This window comes from Panthera leo, chromosome B4 (genome assembly GCF_018350215.1).
Source record: "Panthera leo isolate Ple1 chromosome B4, P.leo_Ple1_pat1.1, whole genome shotgun sequence".
NCBI classification, from domain to species: domain Eukaryota; kingdom Metazoa; phylum Chordata; class Mammalia; order Carnivora; family Felidae; genus Panthera; species Panthera leo.
The window spans coordinates 94,973,844-94,995,164 of NC_056685.1; the positions used below are offsets into that span (position 1 = coordinate 94,973,844).

At 36.9% G+C, this 21,321-nt stretch overlaps 1 protein-coding gene across 1 annotated transcript in view; it reads right to left on the reverse strand.

The window, feature by feature from the left end:
- PTPRR (protein tyrosine phosphatase receptor type R) overlaps positions 1 to 21,321 on the reverse strand; it is a 274,719-nt gene that overhangs the window by 209,549 nt on the left and 43,849 nt on the right. The window contains exon 9 of the mRNA XM_042947172.1: positions 13,815 to 14,113. Within this exon, the coding sequence (XP_042803106.1) occupies positions 13,815 to 14,113 (299 nt within the window). The remainder of the gene's footprint in view (positions 1 to 13,814; positions 14,114 to 21,321) is intronic.

Here is a 21,321-nt window from a genome sequence, read left to right on the forward strand (position 1 = left end):
AGCCGCCTGGCTGGCTCAGTTAGCAAAGCCTGTGACTCTTGATCTCAGGGTCTTGAGTTCAAGCCCCACATTGGGTGTGGAGCCTACATAAAATGAATAAATTAAAAAAAAAAGAACCCATCATGACCATTGATTAGAAAAGTTTTCCATGGGTACCATTGGGAAAGAATGTTGGGGGGAGAGCAGAAAATGTTTAGAATATTATACATTTTTGTGGACTACAAAATGACAAAATCCCAATGTAGGTGTATGTGTGTATATATGCACGTATCTGTGTGTGACTGTGCATGCACGTGTGTGTGTTTATGTGATGAGATGAGCGTGAAGAAAAAAAAACGAAGGATGCACCTTAGATTCTAGTGGGAATGACCAGGAGGATAAGGGGCTTCAACAGAAGCAGATGAAGCAGATGAAGGGAAGGAGGGGAGAGGAAGTCAAAAAACATGATACAAAATGACTGCAATAAAAAGTGAAATAAATGATTTCTCAGTTGGGTAGAACGACACATGCATAAGTTTATCCATGTATAAAGAAATCGGGGGAAGATAAATGAGAGAGTTAAAACTGCCTTATAAGAATGACCATGATATATTGTTGAGAAGAAAAAAAAGAGACAGTCACAAAGGTTGTTTCTAAAAGGAGGTGAATATAAACATATGAGCACAACACAATTAAAAATCTGTATAGCAAAAGACACTATAAAGAAGAGAAATGACAGACTGGGAAGAAATAAATGCCACCCATAGGGCAGACAAAGGGATTATGTCCCAAGAAACAAAAAGCTTCTACAAGTTGTTAAGAAAAAGATAATTAACCTGATATGCAACTTACGAATAAGCAATTGCATGAGATGAAATCCAAATAACCAATACACATGAGAGGTGTTCAGTCTTTTATATCATCGTGGAAATGCAAATGTAAGCAATAATGAAGTACAACTGTTACTCCCTTGGTCAGCAGAGAGACTGTGTACCAGTCAGGCAGGGACCTTTATACATTACTGGTAGGAGGGTGAATTGCTACAACTGTTCAGAAAATAAAAATTTGGTAATATAGTAATTAAAATACTCTTGTGATAATCTCTCTCTTAAAAATCTCTTATTCATATTATAAAATACATAAATGAACAAACAATATACATTTATGTACATACACACATTATACATAGATACATACATACATATGTTCCTCTTCCTCCAAGGGTGTCTATACAAGATACTGACTGTGGCAGTTTTGTTGTGGCAAATACAAAACATATAAACAAAGCAAGAAAATGGCAAACAGCCTGAATGTACATTGATTCTGAGAAGTAGTTCAAGAAAGTATGGTATATATAAACTTGAAAATTATGCAACTATTTGGAAGAAATAAATCAAATTTATATGTAAAGACTCAGAGGTACATCTATTATCATTTTAAAGAAAAGCAACTTGTACAGTATGACCAAGTGTTAAAACAACAATAAAATATCTATGCATTTAAAACAGAGAAATGTGTAATATAAATTAAAAAGATTTACATCCCTATACAATTATACAGGTAAGCTTCAATTATCAAGAGTATGTGTTTATATGTATGGAATCCTTATTACCTAATCTTCCCCAATAAACTGGGAATAAATTATCAGCTTATTTATAAATTATAAGGTTATTATTAAGTTATTTTGCATTTCGATTAATGATATATTTTTAAAAAATAAAAAAAAATCCTCTTTGTAACAGAGGCTCCTGACAATACAGCTAATGTTAACATGCCAAAGGCAGTCAACACATTATTTTACTTCAGAAAATTTTAGGTGAAAAGAAGGAGCTGTATCTGGGAGCACATGACAAGAGGTGAACACAGAGCAGGAGTGAGCACGTTCTGGCTGACGGGAAAGGTGGTTCAGCTTTCAGCGGGTAAGTGTAGCAGGTGGGAGTCCCACGAGAAGACAGCTCATGGCAGCATGAAAAACTACCAGCAGGTAGAGGTGAGGGCTGGCTGTGAGAACGGAGTTCAAAGACAAAACAAGTAATAAGGCAGGTCTCCAGGCTCAGAAGAACTGAAGTGTGGGTCAGTGGTAGCAAACACTCAGGAAAGGAAGATGTCAAGAACCCAGGTAATTAGCAATGGAGTATAAGCAGGGTTTTAGTCAGGGCCACCACGTGTGGCTGTGAGCTGTGTGACGCACAGGGGATGCTGTTGGCTTAAACTACCATGCGAAGGGTGCCTCCTGAATTTATACAACGAGGCAGGAAGCTGTTGCAATGCAGAGATTTTACCCCAAGATCAGAGGAGATGAAAATTGACAATTCTGTTGATTATCATCACTAGCACCACGACTGTGACAGCTGACATTACGACAAGGTATTATACTTTACAGAACAAATTCACTGTCCTGGGAAGAATCAAAGGAGGTAGCCAGGTCAGGTACTACAATCACCATCAAAATGAGGAAACAAAGATTCAGAAATGTTCGTTGACCTGCCCAGGATCTCAAAGGTAGTCAATGGCCGAACAGGCTTGTGAACCCAAGATGTCTCCTTCTAAAACGATCTGTTCCCACTATCTCAAATTACTCAAGAGGAATGAAGATTGCTCCGTGACATTGGGGATTGGCCTGCTGAGCAAAGAGCCAACGGATCATTTTACACCTTGTATTTCTTTCACGCGAACTTTATTTTCTTATTTTTTCAAACCTAATAGGTAAACAAATTCTCCCTTAAGGAGATTTCCTGTTGTGCAACATTCAGACTCACCCTGTCCATACTGATGGCTGTTTTATTGTAGTGACTATTTGTTTAGACAGAATGTGTTACAGAAGGATTTATAGCAGCTTACAAAAACACATACGATACAAAATAAAATTGAATAAAAACTAAGGAAATGAGGACATTGAATTAGAAGGAAAATGAGTGAAGAAAAGCAAACATCCAGCCACAAATGAAGTTAGTTCACAAAATAAATAAGGCACTCAATAAAGTTCCCTATGTTTGCTAAAGGTGGACTGCAAATTTGGCTCTCAGCTTTTCAGCAGGAAGAGAAAGAAGGAAACATGATTCACAGCACTTGAAAGATATAATTATAAGCCAACCAGTGGCTCAGGAGAAATACAAGTATTCTTGGTACTAAGACTGAAAAGTTAGATTTTCCATTGTTCCATATAATGCTAATAATAGCAGCCAATTTTTATAAGGATCTTACCATGTGTCGGGCATGCTTCTAAGTGCTTTGAATGCTTTGTATCATTCAATTGCCATGAAAATTCCACAGGACGGATTCTATTAGTAATTACTTTTTTACAATTGAGGAAACTAAACTACAAAGATGATAAGTAAGTCTCTGAAAACACACATACACACACACACACACACACACACACACACACACACACACACACACACAATTAGTAAGTGCCTGATTTGGGATTCCAACACAGTTCTGCCAACTCCAAAGTTATTCTTTTACCATGTGACTTCCATTTAGGAACTATACCTTGATTCAGTCCCTAACTATCCCTGAAGATCTAAGAGAATCCCTCAAGATCCAACATTCTGTAGTTTCAACCATGTTCTCTCTACTACAGAACTTTGTTTTTTTCACTGCACTTGCTACCATCTGCTTTCTTACTTTATTATCTTTCTCCTAACAGAATGTGAACTGTGTAGCTGCAATGATCTTATCTTTTCAATATTCTATCCCTAGTCTGCTTTTCTGCCTAAAACATAGGAGGCATGCAATAATATTTTTGAGTAAATGAATGTTTCAAGGAAAAAGGAGTAGGTGTCCATTTAACATGCTTCCATGTCTGAAAATCCACTTGCCCCTGCTTATTCTTAGCCCCTTACACATATTACTCACATATTCTTCCCTAGTCTCCATGACTTATACTAGTTACCAAAAATTTGCTGGACCCTATAATTTGGCTATATTCCGTAATCTACCTTGGCATGGAGTTAATTTTATTCACTTGACCTTACAATTCAGAAAATTATTCCTAAGAATATAGATGTCACCATCACGTGTCACACATGAGGAAATTTTTAAATTTTTATTTATTTGCCCATAAACAATGACTGCTGATTTTTAAAAGTATACATTCAAAGAATGTAAGGCCTTGTGACCTGTTCAACATAGATTTTGGTATTGTTGCCCAATATTTCCTATTTAAAAAACAGACCACTTCTAAAACAGAGAGAAAACAACCTGTGCTTAAGGGACAAAAAACCAACATGAACTTGTTCTGGTGAAATACCTAATTCCAGTTACCATGTTTTCAGCAGGAAAAATAATCAAATTGTTAAACAATGCAGCTTCACTAGGTTTGTAATGGGAGCATGAGATGATTAAGGGTTTTTTGTTTGTTTCTTTGTTTGTTTTAACTACAGACACACAAACACCCAAAATATTCAGAATAATTGATTGGATGACATTAATAAATACAATTCAGGAAATCCCGGAGTAAGGCAGATTCTTAGCCCTAATTGTCTTGATGCATATTCTCAGCCTTCTCTAAATCTTTCAGGATTTCTTGGAATTTGTATCACATGGCTGTCATTTCCAGAGAGGAGGACAAACAAATCTCACAAACACATCTCTTCCTGCAATCTTGGAAACTGACTGTGAACATATGGCCTATCCCTCAAAGGGGGTCTTTTTCTTTCTTTTTCTTTGAAGTTACCTGTTGCTAACTTATTGTTTTAGTAAAAAGACTAAATCATATGAAAGTGTAGGCTGAATTGACAGACATGTAAAGTTGATGATGTGCTCTTGACTTATTTTTCTGAACTCGAATAGTCGAAATGTGGCACACAGGTAATCAAAGAAACAATTTGGGATAAGAATAATGGCTAGATTATACTTTCATACTTTATTCTATTTTTTAAGTTTATTTACTTCTTCTGAGAGAGAGAGAGAGAGAGAGCAGGGGAGGGGCAGAGAGAGAAAAAGAGAGAAAATCCCAAGCAGGCTCTGCACTGTCAGCACAGAGCCTGATGCGGGGCTTGATCCCATGAACTGTGGGATCATGACCTGAGCTGAAATCAAGAGTTGGATGCTTAACCTACTGAGCCACCCAGGAGCCCCATAATTTCATACTTAAAAAAAAATTTGGCAAATATTAAAGTACAAGATTATGACCAATCTCCTTATAAAAAGACAATGATACATGGCTACAGTGATGTGATATTGTAATTTATAATAACAACAACAAAAAATCATTTTGGTCTTCCTCCACAGTTCCCGGCACAAAGCTCCTAAAACCATGGCAGTTTCCTTTCTGACAGCAATAGGGGCATCTTTTGTCATACTATTTAGTGTTGTTCCCAGTTCCTAAAATAACTCCAAAGCCATAAAGTTGAAATGGGTGTTTTTCCTTATTCACAATAAGCCCTTTCAACCACACTTGAGTTGATATTAATGGGGTGACTTTTGGAACCCCCCTAAAGATGGGGGGGGTGGTCGGGTGGCCAACGGAACCAGCCAAGTGATTAAAGGCACAGAGCTTTGAGTCCCACCCCTCAACCTCTGGGAAGGGGAGGGGAGCTGGAGGCTGAATAATGACCAATGACCATGATTCACTGAATCATGGCTACATAATGAAGGCTCTGTAAAAACACAAAAGAGCAGCGTTCGGAGAGTTTTCAGGTTGGTGAACACGTGGTGGTGCTGGCAGAATGGCACACCCAGAGAGGACATGGGGGCTCTGCACACCTTCCCTCATAGCCTGCCCTATGCATCCCTTCCATACGCCTGGTCCTGAGTCACAATAGCCTTTCTAATAAACTGCCACTCTAGTAAGTGAAAGGATCTGATTCTGTTTCCAAATAGATAGTGTCAGAACTGAGTAGAGGAGAAACACAGGAGCAATTTTCCCTTTACATTTTGGTATAAGTAGTGGGCTTTGCTAGAACAGTCTTGGTCCATGGAAACATGGGGTTTACAAGAGAAAGGATGACAGGGTGGGGGATGAAGGACCTTTGATTCCTGGGGGGTCAGGTGGTCACTCCTACTATGAAGCAACAGCTGTGTTACACTCAGTTACTAAAGGTAAAAGTTCTGGAGGAGTAAGCTTTGTAACTTTGCTCAGGGAGAGAACCTTCCAAAGACTTTTAGCTCCTGTGTTTACCTCAAACAAGAGAAATGAACAAATTGTTTCTACCGCCTGAACTATAGAGATCAAGTGGAGGGAACTGAGGCATTTGCTAAATAGTATCAAACCCATCATGCACAGGCAGGGAGGGTCAGATGCTCAGAAAGCATAATATAATTATCCATTAGCAGTTAGATATTAAAGTGAAGCATTTTATAGTAACAACAACAAAACAAGAAAAAAACTAAGCATGATTCATAGTATTTATGATTAGAGGGAAACAGAGAAAGAAGGAAGAAAAGAAGGAAAAAGGGACAAAAGTCACTCACAGAAAGTATAAGAGAACGGTTCTCAACAATCGTAAAACCAAAGCACAATTTTTACAGAGATCTGACAAGTATATATTTGCTCCAAAGCAAAGATACCCTCTTTGTTCACCTGAAGACCCCATTTGTTTTTACACTGTTGTGGAAATTTTAGATTAAAAAAGAGTTTTTAGGTTCCAACATAAAGACACACAGCACCTTCCACCTTCCTCAATGAAAAACACTGAAATACAACTTTTTATTTGTTTTTAACGGAACATCCTCTTTTTTGTCCTGCTAACTTCCTTGACTGCTTTAAATATTTCCCTTGCTTTACACTTAAGGTTTATAGAACATAAATAATCTGGCCAAGGGAAAGAAAAAACAGACCCCATATTGCAATTGTATATAGAGTTCATAAAGAAAGAAGTTTCCCTTAAAACAAGCTCTTAAATTCTCTTAATAATAGTAATCAGGCAGTTGAAAGGAAAAGAATACTGTTTGACACAGTCAACATTTAGTTCTCCTCAAAATTAGCTGCCTTAAGCCACTGGATGTGTGGGGAATATAAGTCAATATATATAACAGTAAAATCTATCATATAATGGAATTTTTAGCAGCTGTTAAAAATGGTGCTTTTTAAAGGCAGTTAATGGTATAAGAAGATGTCCAAAATATAAACTAAGTAAAAAAAAGAACACCTGCAAGCCTTATGTATGCACATTCCATATATCTGTAAAAAAGAAAGTCTACACCTGTATATATAAAAGACTATACAGATATATATATCAAAATGACATTGTTATATAACAGTTAGTGATTATTTTTATTCCTATTTTTCCTTCTGTATATTTCTAAATATTCTGAAACTCTAAGAAAGTACATTACTTTTTGAGTTGAGACAAATATATTAGTCAATACCCAATGTCCAAGTAGTATGATAATCAATTAAAGCAGCTCTCTTAAGACTCCAGTCATCCCAATGTTGAGTCTAAATGATCCAAACAAGCAGATGCACTGAGTGGTCCAGTATCAGAACTTCACACAGACACTGCCTAAGCTTGACCTCTAGCATTTCCAGAATGTGTTCCAGAATCCTCCTTGCTGCTTTTAGTAGTGATAAATGGAGAAAAGCAACAGATGGCGACAATTATGACTGTCAGGATGCCAACCTCAAGAACGAAATTTTTACTTCAAGACAATTTGCAGGGGTACAATAATATCTGGAGAATCTAGGCACAAGCTTTCCGAAATGCAAATGTTTGGGATAAAAAGAAAGGTGATTATATAAGAAGATCTGATAATTTAACATGAAGCACTTAGGTTAAGAGCAAAAATTTAACCAAATTTCTGAAGCAGATTACAGAATTTCTTTTTTCAGACTTTCTTAAAAATAAAATCTAATTTGACACTACAATTCCTTTTTTATTATAATCTCTAGACCGGCCATCATGGATCTTTACCTTTTACTCTCTGGCTCCAACATTAACATATAGCTATCAAGGAGTATATTTTCAAAGGATGAAAATTAACATTATCATTAGCTTAAATAAAAGGTAACCTATCAAGTTATACATTTTCTATTGAGGAAACGTACAACATTTTCCTGAAGCAAACCAAATGACTTGTGGTAAAATTTAAAATGTTCTGAGTTTTGAAGTCAAATTTGGACTTGTATTCTGCCTGTAGTACTTATTATTAACTGTCCAACCTGGAGAAAGTTCCTGATTTGGGGTCTTCATTTCCTCGTGTGTAAATTGGAAACTAATCATGAGGGTTTTCTGATGCTTGCAGGTTCATTATTGAGGTAGTTTCTTCCATGATTACCATATATGATGAAATTTCTGTGATATGGTTTCAGCACACCCTTACCTTTCCTGAAGTTCATAGGTAGAAGTATATAATAAGCAATGGCATAATGCAGAGATGCCCCAATTTTGAAGACTGTGGTAGCCAAACCCCAAGATAGTGCTCAACGATCCCAGCCTCCTGGTAATCATGGCCTCTGGAGTCCCTTCCCCATGAGAATGGGCTACACCTAGTGACTCATTTCTAAGGAACACAGTAAAGTGGAAACGGTGGTGTGTGGCTTGGAGACTAGGTCATTGTGGCAGTGTGGTGGCAATCTCTCTCTCTTCACATGTGCTGGGGGAAGCCATGTCGTGCACAGCCCTGTGGAGATGTCCACGTGTTGAGGAACGGAAGTCTCCTGCCAACGCCTCGTGAGTGAGCTTAGAAGTGAAGCCTTCGGCTCAGTCAAGTCTGCAGAGACAAAGCCCCAGCTGGCAGCTTGACTTCAGTAACCCTTGAGGCAGAGAGCTACACAGCTTCTGCTCCCAGATTCCTGACCTTCAGAAACTGTGTGAAATAATAAACATTTTGTGTTTTAAGCTGCTAAATGTTGAGGTAATACGTTGTGCAACAATGAATAACTGCTACACAGATCAAATCCAAAATGACAAAGCTGGTAAGGTCTACAGATAAAATACCGCTTTCAAGGAAGACAGAAAAGAAGTTTCTAAGATATAACTACATTTATCTGAAAATCCGGAAGAAGAGTTACACATGTTATTATTTAACAAATGTATTATTACCATGGTACATGTTTCTCTCAGGCTCTTATATTTATTCCCTCTAGGAACTTGGGATAAATGTCCCAAGGACTATATTGGAAGACATCTGAGTCACATTCCATATTACAGTAGGCTTGCGTCTTACATCCATTTAGCGTTTTGGACTTGGTATTTAGTATTTGATCCCAATACCCTTCACACAAAATAATTCATAATTTTCCCAAAGCCTATATCTGAATCACACTTTCTGTGGGTTGCCCAGCATGAGCAAGTCACTTAGCTCAGGAATGAGCCCATGCACCTGCTTCCCCTACACTCAACACAGCCTTCTTGTTCCCTGCCTTATAAGCAGTCAGCATCAAAAAGTACACAGGCTACAGTGGTTTTAACAAATCTGAGACATTCTTGAGACATAATATCATGTGTCTAGCAGATTGCACTAAATCACAGTCCTAACTGGAAAATAGTCTGGGTGTTTGGACATAGCCCAGGAACCTGAATTTTCTATTCTCTCAAAGTAAATTTGCTGCCTACTTGGGCCACTGTCAGAGAGTATAACCTTAGTCACCCATTTTGCACAAGAATCACATTCCTGAGGTCACGTTGTAAGTCCTCCTATCCTCATTACTTCTTGAAGGGGCTATTGTGTCTTAATAGAAATTGAAGTCCAGACACTCTGCTCTAGCATACATTTAACTGCCATCTGACATCTAGTCTATCTTTGCTTGTTAACAGTGTCCCAATTTTTATTCAAGTAACCTCCCCTCCCATAAACAGCTTGTGAGTTTTTAGGGATGCTCTAGGGGGTGGAGCATGTAGTTTAGGTTTGAGATAATTAGCTTAGTTTTATCACCTGGCTGCAAGTTGTTCAGGGATGAAGTGAGTAATTAACTTAAATTGCACTAGTCATAGAGATACCCAGGATATTATTGATGGTTGTGAAAGAGTCATTCTTTTCCACTAAAAATGAACCTGCAAGGACAAAACTCCAGGAGGTTCAGGAAACCATGTGGAGATGAACAAGAGAGAACCATCTGAGAATGAAGTTACCCCAGAGGAAGCAGAGCTGGAGAATGAACCTGGCCAATTATTTGCCTTTGATCAAACCACACCTAAAGCTATATATACTACAGAAATGTTGTTACCTGAACCACAAAATTTTCTCTAGTTTGGACTGGATTCTTGTCACTTGCCACAAAATATTTCTAACTAATAAACCTTCCCTGACATGGCAGAATTTCAACAGTAGGTACAAAGGTTAAGTCCACCTTTTAGGATATTCCCTACACAAGTACAAAATTATGATTAAAACAATGTGTCTTTTAAAAAAGTGTTCAACAATTACCTGTCCACAAAACATAAAATACACTAAACATTACAAAATTTATTCACTGTGTCAAGGCTGGACCTTCTAAGCTGTTCAAATCACATCTAGAAATTACCTCTTCCCTTGTAAGATGAAACTCAAAAACTGGTCCACAGCAGAACCAAGATGAAGTGAAGCATAACACAGACTCAGGATGTAACTGAAAGCCAGAATTATTCAAAGCATTTGGTTTTAAGGGTCTTCTAAATCAATTGCCTGACGAAAATGTTTTCAAAGAGAGTTTGTGTCATAAAACAAGAGAATGTCTATGTGCTGGTCTGGGTGAGTGGTGAGCAAGACAAAAAGCTTTAGGAGTCTGGGAAACTCACAGAGGCCATCTAAGACTACTGGAAACTCCCCCATCATCTTCTTATGTGCTCACAGAAGTCTTCTCTCTGCCCTAAGAACTGTCCCTATATCCTCTTTTTTCTCCTCTTTCCTTTCTTTTTTAATGTTTATTTATTTTGAGAGACAGAGAATGTGTGTGCACACGATCAGGGGAGGGGCAGAGAGAAAGGGAGAGAGAGAATCCCAAACAGATGAACTATGTGGAGCTCGATCCCACAAACCATGAGGTCATGACATGAGCTGAAACCAAGAGTCCAACAGTCAATCGACTGAGCCACCCAGGTGCCCCTCTCCTCCTTCTTTTATCCTTTCCTTTATCCCTTCCCATCTTCTTCCCTCCACTTTCCTTTCTCATCCTCCTCTGCTTCCTCCTCTTCTTAGCCCTTCTTCTCCCTTTTCTTCCTTTTTATTTTCCTTCCTATGAAGACCATTCCATGAAGTAAGTCATAATGTGCCAACTTTTATATTCATTCCAAAGCCTTTCTAGTCCCAGTTTTCTCAGATTTTCCCCAGGCTAGAACATTCTTCACTCAGCAACCTATACGGACCTTGCTGAACCAGAAAAGCCTTTAGTTGGTTCCACTCTACCGTTTTCATCCATACCCCTAAGTTCTCTCCTTCCTGATGTTGGGGGCTTGCTGCCTGATGTAGGACTATGGAATTTCCAGCACATATTTGTTTAAAGCCATTTTTTTTACTGCTACTACAGCCCTGACCTTGAGGACATTCATATTCCCTCTGTATTGCATTTGTACAGAAATCCTAATAACCACATCTTAGTTGAGCTTGTGGGATGTAATTAGCATTCTTTGGGATAAACATTCTAATTGTGTTGTTATTTCCTTGTAATAAATAAACTACAGATTTTCCTGATCAAAAAGAAAGAAAAAAAGGGAAAAAATCATTTGTGGACAAATGCTCTAATGAAATTCTTTGTGGAGACAACTGACAATCTGAGAAGGAGGAATGACACATACATCTTCCATGTCCCTTTTAAATTTCTCATTTAGGAAGAGAAAAAGTCATCTCTTCCTCTCAGTGGAAGTCTTGAAAGTTACATACACTTTTTGGAAATTGGCAGTGGTGTTTTTATTCTGGCTGAAAAAAAAACCCAATAATTTCTCTAATTCAGGAAACATACTCATGAACGCTGCTCATTTTGGTATAAATTAAGCCATAAAATAATTCTTTGCTAGCACTGCAACATTCCTCAATATATATTGTTTACATATATTGTTTTATATATGTAAACTCCTAAATAATATAATATATATATATAAAACACAAATATATATATATATATATATATATATATATATATATATACACATACCAGCTAACACTTGATGGAGTGTTGGCCGTCTATTTTTTGAGTAAGCAGAACATTACTGATTTATTTAAAAATAACCCTACTTCCCTGGTTTTCCTACTAAATCACACATGCATAAGTAATGTCGATAGATTATATGAAACACTGACACTAGCAATTGTTGCAAGCTACCAAAGCCACAGCACGATTAGAGGCTAGATCACGAGAGGTTAGGGGAGGCTAATACAGCAAATTCGCCTATTGCCTCCATGTAATCATCACTCAGAAGAAAAAGCACAGCTTCTTCACGAGTCTTCAAACCACGAATAAGCTAAAAGTGAAATGACCTGCCAGAATTCCTCATTGATGTCTTTTATCCTCCATAATATTAAATTAACTAGAGAGTGCATGACATTACAAGATAGAACAAACCTCTTGAATGGCAATTCAGTGACTTCAAGAGTTGATGACTGTGGGAATATGATGGTCACCAGAGGAAATATCTCCCATGAGCCCCTAGTATTAACACAGGCATATCCAGATACAGCCACATCGTTAACATCATTTGTCTTCACCGAATAGACACAGTACATGGCTTTCACCTTCAGAACATCTGTTACTCATGTAAATGTACAAAATTTGTTCGAGTACCTCAGGAGGCCAAGTGACCCACATATTTTGTAACAAGAGCTCATCTTGTGTTCTCAATTTATGATTTTTTACTGAATTACCGACATTTCCCCTCAAACGTTTGCCAAGCAAAACCAGAGATTCCATTTCATCTGTTTCTTTCTGGATCCCCCAAATGACAACTGGATCATAATAAATACTCAGTGTATGCTAGTTGAAAACATCAATGAATGGATCTTTGATTTTCAAGATCAGGTAAAGCATCCTATGTGTAGAAGATAAAAAATAAAGAAAAAGAAAAAAGTTTATCGAATTTAACTACATTTGGTTCATAGAGAGGCTGTCAAAATGTAAACATGGCTTCATTCAATGATCTTGGCCTCAAAAGTCAACATATTTGATTACATTTGGGGGCAAAAAGGCAATAGCAGTCATTTAGCTACTGACTTGCAGTTTTAATGTGAATCCTCCTGTTGTGATTTTAAACTTAAGAGGGACTGTAGTCTAAACAGGGTGTCAAACTTGTATTCAAAGTATGTATTTAAACTATGATACTTCCATAAATTGGAGAACTCTGGCCTGAGCTACATACCCTGAAAATATGAGCAATGGAACCACTGCATTATCTTGATTAATAAAGGGTGATGCCTCTTCAGTGATATTAAGAATATTATCCATCAATTACTCCCAAACCATCTTATTTATTCCAGTGACAGAAAACTACCTTCCCCCTCTACTACACTTCCACCTTTCAGTAGTCTCTTCATTCATTACAATTTTAAGACAAGTGGCTAGAAGATCTTCAGTAGGTACTAATTAATTATGTAAACTGAGACTAAGCCCTGTCTGCTGAACAGATTGTCACAGAAGACAGAGGCTCAGTGCAGAGTATTACCTACTATAACTGCAAGGCTTTCCTAAAGCAATTTTTTACTCAAATATTTATTGACCGCCTACTATGTACCACGCACCTTGCTGTGCACAGAGGATACAGACAAGGTTTCTTATTTCATGGGCTTACATTCAAGAGGCATCCAAGAGACAATAATCAAGTACCAAAAAAGAAAAGAAATATCAAAGAATGAGAAGCGCAGTGGTAAATAATCCTTGAGATCCAGTGATAACTATTCACCATTGATTTTTTTTTTCCAAGCATCAGCCACAGAGGAAAGTATCGGCATCAGCATCAGCATCAGTTAAACAAAACACTTACCACCACAATTACATTTGCTGCAGGGATAGGAAGGTTTTCCACTTCAAGATCTTGACCAGCCATAGCCAGCAGATTGAGAGATGGGTCATACGCAGGTCTCGGAAATGCTGAATTAACAATTTGGTGGCGTTTGTTTATTTGAGCTTTAGAAGAGGAATGATAGGTATGCTTATATATCTTTTGTGGAGTTATATCCAGGCTCTTCTCAATGTCTTGTGAATGGTGATAAGTGAATACTGGCTTTCCACTCTTCTTCTGCTGAATTGCCAACACTTGATCATTATTTCTGGAAAAGCACCCTGAAATGGTGAGAAAGCAAAAAACAAAAATCAAAGACCTTATTCAGTGAGATGAGTAGAAATATCTGATAAAGAGAATTACCTGTCCTCAGGCAGCTTTAAGACTTGTGAAGAATTTAGATCGGTTGGTTTCCACCTTTTCCCCTGCTTCATTATCCCACAAATAGGACACACTTGGCTGGTCTGGAGGCATCTCAGAGACTTAGGGTGGACAGAAGTGGGTGTAGTGTGAAAAAGTCCTATTTATTAGATATTCTTACACATCTTTCAGTCCAGAACTTCCTCCTTTATCTATACTCCCAGTTCTAACATCCATTTGAGTTTCTATTCCTGGATGCCCTATCTGTTATGATTTTGATAACCATTAATGTCATATCCAAGCCTTCCTCCCTTTAATCAATAGCCTTTAATACAACTCTTTTTTTATACTTATCTTGCTTGTATTATAGTTAGCAATGTATGATCTTTTTTAAATGCTTGCAGAATATTTTAAGCTGAAGGCAGAAATCTGAATATACTCAGCAACTTCTCGTTCGGTAACAATAACCATTCTCTCCTTAGTAATATGGCTGTCCAGATACCATGATACATTCACCTTTATTTCTCTGTTAGGCAAATATCCATTGACTTGTCTAACTCCTTTTCCTATTTGTCATTGGCCACAGGAAGAAATAGATAACATGTACACGTGACCCAAAAGAATATCACTAGGTCAAGCATCAGTTAGAAAAGCAAAGATCTTCTATATAAGATGATAAGCAGAGTAAACGTATCACAAGTAATGCCACCCAGATTTTCCTTTGGTAGGTCACGGCAACAATGAGTGGTACAAATACTGTCCTTAGAAAATGACCTACCTCTTTTTATAAAAGTTCTGGGGTGCCTAGAATTCTTATTGAATATTTATAGTAGAGGAATTGCTAGTTTTTACAGCTTTTGCCCTCCATCAAGCTTTTTGTGACCAGCATATATTTCTATCATCTTCAGCAATTCTGTCTTACCAACATGCTTTCAACTTTCACTTAGGGATATAAAGACAGGTTATTTTTAGTTGGCTTAAGTGCTTTCTTCCATGACATAACACTTTGGGAATCATCTTTGGGTACCAGTGACTTTAGCCTTTCAGATTATTCAAATCACAATTATATTTCATGTGAATTCTGAAATAGTAATATATACCAATTGTATCTTCAATCTTGAGTTTGCTAAATATACTAAAAGCTTTTAAAAAGCAATCAAGCTACCATAATTTTCCAAAGATGATGATTGGGCAGTGATGACCTTGAAATAATTGTTTCTCTGATAAGAGATCCTCAGATTTGGAAATGAAAATGTCTTTAGGAACATATATAATATTATGAAATTCAGAACAGGGTACTTCAATGTTATTATTCTTGCAGTGTTTTATTAATGGAGATTGGTGCTAAAATGTTTTAGATGTATATTGACTTTCTGACCACAAGACGTCCATTTAGAATTTTATTGAAAGTAATTTACTCAATAATATTATAGTGTCCTGGAAGTTTCTATACTTCTGAAAAGTGAACACTTTTCTCCCTCCCCTCTATGAGAACTGAATCTAATATTGTGAAATGCAACAAAGAAGTGGTCAACTTGGAGTTAAGAAATAAAATGGGCATACTATTTTTATCTTAGTTGGCTTTTTTAATACTCCTCTTTTAAATATGGTCTCTTGTTTTGGGAAAGGCATACTGTATGCTTGAATGAATTTGGGTTTCTCACGTGACAGACTGGCCCTCCTACCAAAAAAAAGGTTTCTATAATGTTTAGTAGCATGAAAACTATACCTGCCACGATAGCGCCATTGAAATAGGCATGTTAATAAAGATTAACATGCAAAAAAAGACAGGTTTAGGAAGACTCAGAAAGTAAAAGATAAAATAGTGGGGAGTGGAGAATTTCAATAAGAAAGAAAGAAGCAGCTTAAAAGATCAGAGAATGTAGATTTATGATGAGAGATGAATATAGAACTGAGAAAGTTACACAATTATGTTCAATCTTTCTTTATATACGCTATCAATCTTAGCAAACCTTGTCAGAGCCACTTTACTTAAATAAGATAGGTGAGTCTAACAAATCTCCCTTGTGCTAAAACTGGCCTACAAGGAAAGGTTAAAAAATCTAATTTTGTGAGTAATTGTAACACAATTAAAATTTCCCAGCCTTGTCCAGCTGTGTATGTGAAAAGACTTACTCCTGCCCTGTCCTTAAGTAACAAGAACAAAGTAGGCAGCATAATATTAGGAGTCCCACTATAACCATCAGGTAGGAAAAAGTTTTTCAAAGTGTTGTGCTTAGTTTCCCGCAACAGAATCACCTGGGATATTCAGATGCAGAGTCCTAGATCCCAGCCTAGAACGGCCATGGCAGAATCTCTGGCGATGTAGCCTAGGAATCTGGATTTATAACTAAATTCTTCTCACATTCAAACTCTGAAGCTGAGGCCCACTGACCTAGTCTCTGGAACTAGCTCTGTCTTCTCTATCTTCAAATGCTACCTCTCTATTACCCCCTTCAGTTCAGCATTATGAATACACTCAAGTAAATATTTCAGTAATGTTAAGATAGAGATGCCTATTAAATATCAAACTGCTGAATTAGAAATTTAATAACTAAGTGTGTAGTTCATAGTTGGAGAGAGAAAGATGGATTTGTGACTCATCCAACACACATAAAATTTAAAGCCAAGTGACCAGATATTGATGATGAAGAAAAGACTACGGACAGAGCACTCTAGAATTCTAATATTTTGAGTCAGGGAACTGACTGAAGGAGGCAGCAAAGACAAGCGAGAAGGAATGGTAATAGAATAAGAGAAAAACCAAGGAAGAGAGAAAAACTTAAGGAAATGTTTCTGAACTTGTATGTATTATAGGCACTGAAAAATCACTCTCATAGTGATGTCTCTAGAAATAAGTATATAAATGCAACTTCCACGTGTTACCATGGAAGATAAATCCCACTGAAGAACATTCGTAGATTTTAAAAATTACAAAGCACACTGAGACTACTTGCATGAGAGACAGTCAGAAGATGGAGTAAGTGGGAAGATTCTCATCTAAGAAAGAGTAAATAAAAGAGAAAATTAAATGAGGCCTTAAAATAGGTTGATTTAAAACACCCAGAGACAAAAGAAGAAAATAAGATAAGGGATTTAAGTAAAAGAGAATAAGCATGTTTCATTCCAAGCGGAAATCATAGAAACAAAAAAATAAGGTAATTGATGAAACGCAATGTATGGGTTATACAGTAGAGTAGACACCACTGAACAGAGATTTAGTAAATTGGAAAAATTTAGGTGACAATTCAGAAATCAGCACAGAGAAATTAAGAGAAGAGATGTGAAAAAGAAGGTAAGAGATTGTGGTAGACTGACTTTTCAGATGGCACTCTGTGACCCACACTTGGTATTCACATCCTTAAAATAATCCCCTCCCATTGACAGTGAGCTGGATCTCACTTTATTTATTTTTTTTATATGCACCTCTTTGTTTATTGCAGCATCATTTACAATAGTCAAGATATGGAAACAACCTAGTGTCCATCAATAGACAAATGGATAAAGAAGATATTTTTTATATACATATACATATATATTATATTTTTTAATATACACAAATATACATAAATGGAATATTACACATAAAAAAGGATGTGATCTTGCCATTTGAGACAACATGGATGAGACCCAGAGGGTATTATATTCAGTGAAATAAGTCAGAAAGACATGGAATAAAAAGCACATCATAGAGAATATAGTCAACAATGTTTTAATAACGTAATAATGTGTGGTAAGTGTAGCTTCACTTATGGTGAGCATTGTACATGTGAAACTAATGTAACATCGTGTGTCTATTATACTCATATAAAAAAGATTTTTTAGGGGCACCTGAGTGGCTCAGTTGGTTGAGCATCTGACTCTTGATTTCAGCTCAGGTCATGATCCCGGGGCTGTGGGATCGAGCCCTGCATCGGGCTCCACGCTGTGTGTGGAGCCTGCTTAAGATTCTCTTTCTCAGCCCCTCTCCCTCTGCACCTCCCCCACTCGTGTGTGTGTGTGTGTGTGTGTGTGTGTGTGTGTGTGTGTATTTGGACACGCATGTGCTCTCTCTAAATAAAAAAATGTAAAAAACAGTTTTAAGGGGGAAAAAATAAAATGGTGTCTTGGAATAGAAAGATGTGTTGTAGATGAAGTGAGGGAGATGGATGATGGTGATATTAAATACTAATTTTTAGAGATTGGAGCATTAATCTAGCAACATTTGCGAAGCTTATTTTTATTTGATGTTGCTTGCTGTTGCTGGTCTGTGTCATATATTCTTGTCATTAAATACAATATCTGAATGTAGGGAGGCTGGAGAGTCTTGGGAGTATTATACATACTAAACATCAAATGTGAGTTTGGGAATATCACTTAAAATCATATGTAATACAGTGTTTATATTTAAATATTACGTAAACTGATTTAGGAACTATAAGTGGCATTTAAATTTTATAAATAGAAACAATTTCAGATTATATGTGATTTTATAGCTTTTGATAAATGAGTGAATAAGATGGCATTTACAAATTTTTATGGCATTTTTATGGTATTTAATAAGGTTAGTTTTTGTTGACTGAAATCTTGACCATCTCTGGATTCACATATCTTTCTAAATTTGTTCATGGATTAGAATTGCAGCTCCTAATAGCAGTTTGTATCACCTGCTTAATCCCCCCCTTTTTTTTTTACTTCTGTGGGGTTCTCCAGCCCACCTTCCCACTGCCTTCAGTGCCTACACCATCCTCTCTTCTCTCCCCCACTCCCTCTACGTCATTAGGGTGCTCATATCAGAGTGGTGTCCCTTCCACAGAGTTAAGGTGTCAGCCACCTTAACTTCGATTCATACGTGTAAATACATTTTTAGTATACATCATTTTCTTGGCTAGTTTTTTTCTCAAAATAACACAGGGAGAAAAATCCTAAATGTTTTTTTATTACACTGTTTTTGGTTTACACCCTCAAAATTATTATATGATTAAAAGGTATTTGTACAGCAAAATTTTACTCCATTCATTTATTTAATCACTTGAAATATTGAGCATTTGCATGTTGTTCCTTATTTAAGTTTGTTATATAGCACTGTTCAATTTAAATAATTCATATGTGGTCTCTTGGTATGCTTTTAAAATTCACAGTGTTACCAGGAAAACAGTACATATTGAAAAATGCGATATTCCATATTGGGTTGTTCAATATAGGATTAGGTTTATAGGCAGCGTATTAGAAATTATCACTTTGAATTCCTCCTTCCCATTTATGATGGAAATAAAGTCTGTCCATTTTAGCTTTTCTATAATAACAGCTTTAAATATTACTTTAAATAAAACTTTAAATTTAAAAAAAGGCAGCAACAAAATAATTCACTATAACCTGTAAATAATGGCAGCTCTTTTCCTGATTATTGAGATATTTATAAATGGTAATTTTGTCTCATCAAATATTCTTTTGTTTTTGGAGCACCAAGGCATTTTGGATTCTGAAGCTTTATAAGGACATGTTATTTGGAGAGTAATTGATGCCAACTTTATTGAGAACACCTATCTTATTTTACTAAGATAATACTTTTTTGACATGCAGGATTACAGTGACCCAGTTGATTCCAGTACACCACCCCTTACAAAAGAGGAAAAATGGAAATTTTGAAGGAGATGGAGTTTGTACTTCATAGTCTACTTTAAAAGGATACACTGTCTTCGTTTTCATTATACTTTCAGTACAGTTGACTTCTGAAATGTGGATTATAAACAAGTTTGAAGATTAAGAATTTGAAATGGGAATATATGATGAGAAAATACAGGAGCTAACTATTTGGTTCTTTTTCATCTATTAACAATTAGAGTTTTGACACCTCAAAGTTGCACACATTTGATTCTTCAACTTCTTCACTCTTTAACTTTCATCCCTTTCATCCTGGCCCTGCTTCTTCACCATGAGACAGAGCTCTTTGCCATTTGTTTCAAATGTAAGAGAAAACAATAGATAAGTTTTGTAACTGCTCTCTCCTCTACCTTTAATTGCACCTGTTATAGGGAGTAACCATACTACCATGTCAGAGAATGAGGTGCCTTGCTCTTTCTCCTGGTCAGTCCATCTCCTGTATACTGGATTCATCCTCTTGTTTCTCACATGGGACTTTCAGTCTACCAGCTGTCAGCACAGACACCGATGCGAGGCTTAGACCCACAAACCGTGAGATCATGACTTGAGATGAATTCGGACATTAAACCAACGGAGCCACCCAGGCACCCCTATTCCATACTTTTCTGTTTCCTTTTACGACTCTAATACTGGATCTCACTTTAGACTTACTCTTAACCAACAGATAATGGCAAAGGTGATGGGATATTACTTTCTTGATTAGGTAAAAAAGATGTCACTTCTGTGTTGCTAGGAGACTCTCTCCTGCTGACTTTGATGCAGCAAATTGCCATGCTGGGATGTTAAGGGATCTGGTGGCAGAAAATGAGCAAGTTATCTTCTGATGGTTTCTATTTTCTCTGTGTAGAAGTGAGGCCATCTCATAAGCGAGAGGACAAAGGAGGAAAGATAGTTACGTTTCAGAAAAATGGAGAAAGATTGAAACAGTTCTTGAGATAAAGTTGATCTGAGATCTGAGATATGTAGTAGGATTCCTCATCTTCACTGAGAATTCAGTGGTAACTGTCTCAGGCCCCTAAGGGATAGAGTGTCTCACAGAATGTTTAGCAAACAGCTTTTCAAAGATACTCATCTGCATTTAAAATATAAGTAGTTTGATCACAGAAACAGCATTTATGTGCAAATAGCCAGTTTTGATGGTCATAAAATTCCATGATTTAAATTTCACTTTGGATATGACCTTGGTCATCTCTGAAGACATCTTTAACAAAGAGCAATGGATAGGGGCGCCTGGGTGGCTCAGTCGGTTGAGTGTCCGACTTCGGCTTAGGTCATGATCTCACGGCTTGTGAGTTCGAGCCCCGCGTTGGGCTCTGTACTGACTGCTCAGGGCCTGGACCCTGCTTCGGATTCTGTGTCTCCCTCTGTCTCTGCTCCTCCCCCCACTTGTGCTCTATCTCTCTCAAAAATAAACATTAAAAAATTTTTTTAAAAAGAACAATGGATAAAATGACAATGTTAAGTTAGAGTATGTTATGATCCATTA